We start from the raw sequence: 3,033 nt of genomic DNA, 5'->3' as shown, positions 1-3,033 counted from the left end.
GCTTGTCAGCTGGAAAGCTGGCAGCTTGGGTTTGAGACCCAAGCGCCATGTGATGGGGTGAGCTCCAGTCCTTGTCCCAGCTCCTGCCAACCATGCAGATGCAAGTAGATAAATAGGTACCACTTCGGTGGGAAGGGAACAGTGTTCCATGACATCATGCTGGTCACATGGCCACCAAAATGCCTTTGGACATTGCTGGCACAATGGCCTTAAAATGGAGATGAGCACCGCCCTTTACAATTAGCAGAGTAAAATCCAGAAGGACTCCTTTACCTTTTGCACTGCAGATCCATAAATTCAGCTTACAGCTAACCTTCTTTGTTAACTTGTTCTCAGCGCTGACAACACTTCCCATCAATATCAAGAGAGTACATTTCTTATCCCAAATGGGTAACCTTTTCGCTCTTAAACACTTCATCCAAATGATATGTGTCTTCAGGGTGTGCATGCTAGCCTCACAAGTCCCTGGGCTCTGCTTTTTGTTATCTTTCTGGAATGTCTCCCCATCTGAACTCAAGAATAAGATTGACCTGAAAGTCAATTTGGCCTAAGGATTAATTCACAGGGAGACAGCAAGGATGAATCTTGCCTTAGGCATAGAAGGCAGCTGAATGACTTTGGGCTAGTCACTCTTCAGCTACAGGAAGAAGTTACTGGCAAGCTGGTCCCAAAAAAGTTGCCAAGAAAACTTGGTGTGTTAAAGTAGAAGCCTATCAAGAGGTCTTTCTGTCAGTAGGCCTCTGCCAATAAAAAGCCCTGAGTCCAGAAGGTGCAAAATAAACCTTGAGGTAATTTCACCCGGTTGGATGGACGTGGCCTTCTCCCAATTATAAAGAGGTTAAGGAAGAAGACCTGAGGTTGGGGGGAACTCGATTTTCTGATGGTATTGGCAGAGGTGGAGGCAGAGATGAAGGGACAGGATGGCAGCTGGCAGTCTTTCGCACCATTGTCCATAAATCAGTTCTGAAGCGCTTGATGGAGAAGCAATAGATCAGAGGGTCAATGCAACTGTTTAGGCTCAGGAGAGCCACACTCAACATGTGAAGGTTATCCAAGAAGGATGGAGGACTACAGGCCAAACCTGACATTTGGTCAGTGACCCAAGGAACCAAGGAGAAGTGATAAGGTGCCACACAGACCACAAAGACTAAGAGCATGCCCAACACCATGGCGCGTGCTCTGCGCCGGTGGCCACCTTGACAGGTGCCAGCTGCAGTGGACAGTGTTCTCATGATAGACAAGTAGGTCCCCAGCACAACCAAGAAAGACAGAGTGAAGATCACCACCATAGCATAGGCATAGGTTCTCTGGCCTGAGTGTTGTTCAAAGCATTTCAAGCTGGTGGACTCTGCCTGGTGGGTTTGCTGCTTAGTCAATGAAGGAACAGCACAAAGTAAGCACAAAATCCAGGCCATCACACAGCTGAACAAAGCCCCCTGGGGCCGGTTCAGAACCAGTTCTACCTTTACCACCGTACAGTATCGGTTCAGGCTGATCAAGGTCATGAAGGCCATGGCACTGTAGGTGGACAGATAGTAGATGGCTCCAGCCAAGCGGCAGAAGACTTCTGGAAGACCCCAGTGTCCTTTAGCTAGGTAGTAGGTGATCCAGAACGGCAGGGTGAGGTTGAAGAAGATATCTGCCAAGGTGAGGTTGAGAAGATAGATGCGGATGGCTTTCCTGACTCGCCCATTCTGAAGGAAAACGAGCAAGGCTGCCACATTGCCAGGCAATCCCACACATAGCACCAGGCAATAAGTGGCTGGCACTAGGACAAACTGCAGAGGGTCGTTGAGCTGACACTGGACATCTGCCAGCCCCACAACGGTGGAGTTGTTCATCCCAACACCTCTGGAAGACAGGAAGGTAAAGAAGATCAGGCCACAGTAAAACAACTTAGAAGACAGAGAAGGTGGGAAAGGTGAAGTTCACCAAGTCGTCAAGATGGATGTTCTTAGAAGTGGGTGGATAGAGTAGATTTACTTGTTAAAATCCAAATCATTTTGACATTTCAAAGTCTAGATGGTTTGTAAAACTTTCAGAGGTTCATAAATTGTCCCCAATTAACAACTGAACTCCAAATTCATTTTTCTTCTGAGCTCACCTGCTTCTATCATCTGTTCTCTACCACTGGGGGATGAAGAACATCAAGTCCAGACAGGCTTATCAACCTAGAAAACACAGAGACACATAACACAGAGAGACAGAGAGAGAGTTCAGATGGACTAGGCCAGACATGTCAAACACAAGGCTCGGGGGCCGGATGCAGCCTGCAAAGTGGTTTCATGTGGCCTGTGAAGCCATCCTGCAAACAGTGAGGGAACGGCCCTCTCTGCCTTGACCCTGGCCCAGGTCAGCCAGGAACCAATGTACAATTTTGTGGTGGCCATCTACGCTGAAACGTATTCAGTCTTAGCTCCATAAGCCCCCCTCCACACATGGCCTGAGAGGAACAGTGAGGCTCCTACAGTGGACCATGCCTTTACACTTGCCCTGGTCCCACCCTCTTCTGCCAGAGACCCTCAGATCTATCCCACTCCTGCCCAGGCCCCCACAGGCACCCTTGATGTGAATGATGTAGAGCTGGCCACACCCATCCAGTCGGCCACACCCACTCCATCCACGCCCACCCAGTAGGCCGCACCCACCCTGGCCACACCCACCCGGCCCCCTGAGGGCAACTGCAATGCTGATGCGGCCCTCAATGAAATTGAGTTTGACACCCCTGGACTAGGCGCATAGAGGGAGAACAGATTTGGAAGCAGGCAGGCAGACAGGTGGAGGTGGGCTGTAGAAGAGAGAAGGTGGTTGACAACCACTTCTGGCTGAATTGAGGAAGAGGATGGATGTCCCAGGATACAGCTAATCAAATCAAGGCGCTGATGCAAAATGGGATTTCTTGAACGGTTGGACCGGTAGACAAATAAGAGTAGAAATTAATGCAGCACAGTGCAGACGCTCTGCAGGGGGGACAGACCCATCTGCACGCACACCCACTCCCCACTCATCCCCTGCAGAGAGCAGGATTTCTTG

At 49.7% G+C, this 3,033-nt stretch overlaps 1 protein-coding gene across 1 annotated transcript; it reads right to left on the bottom strand.

Annotated features, from left to right (window-relative positions):
* Positions 1-775: 775 nt before the first annotated feature.
* LOC120312545 (platelet-activating factor receptor-like) lies at positions 776-1,841 on the bottom strand. The gene has a single exon (XM_039353387.1). The coding sequence runs from the start codon at positions 1,839-1,841 to the stop codon at positions 828-830; it is 1,014 nt and encodes a 337-aa protein (XP_039209321.1). The 3' UTR covers positions 776-827.
* Between the last annotated feature and the right edge of the window lie 1,192 nt (positions 1,842-3,033).

This window comes from Crotalus tigris, unplaced genomic scaffold, assembly GCF_016545835.1.
Source record: "Crotalus tigris isolate CLP2741 ecotype Arizona unplaced genomic scaffold, ASM1654583v1 scf7180000018517.1768243, whole genome shotgun sequence".
NCBI lineage: Eukaryota > Metazoa > Chordata > Lepidosauria > Squamata > Viperidae > Crotalus > Crotalus tigris.
Note: the sequence above shows the minus strand (reverse complement) of the source record. Positions and strands in the feature narration are given on the sequence as shown.

What these genes read in the sequence shown, in the direction of transcription:
- LOC120312545 (XM_039353387.1), bottom strand. Translation starts at nt 1,841, where the DNA reads ATGAACAACTCCACCGTTGTGGGGCTGGCAGATGTCCAGTGTCAGCTC.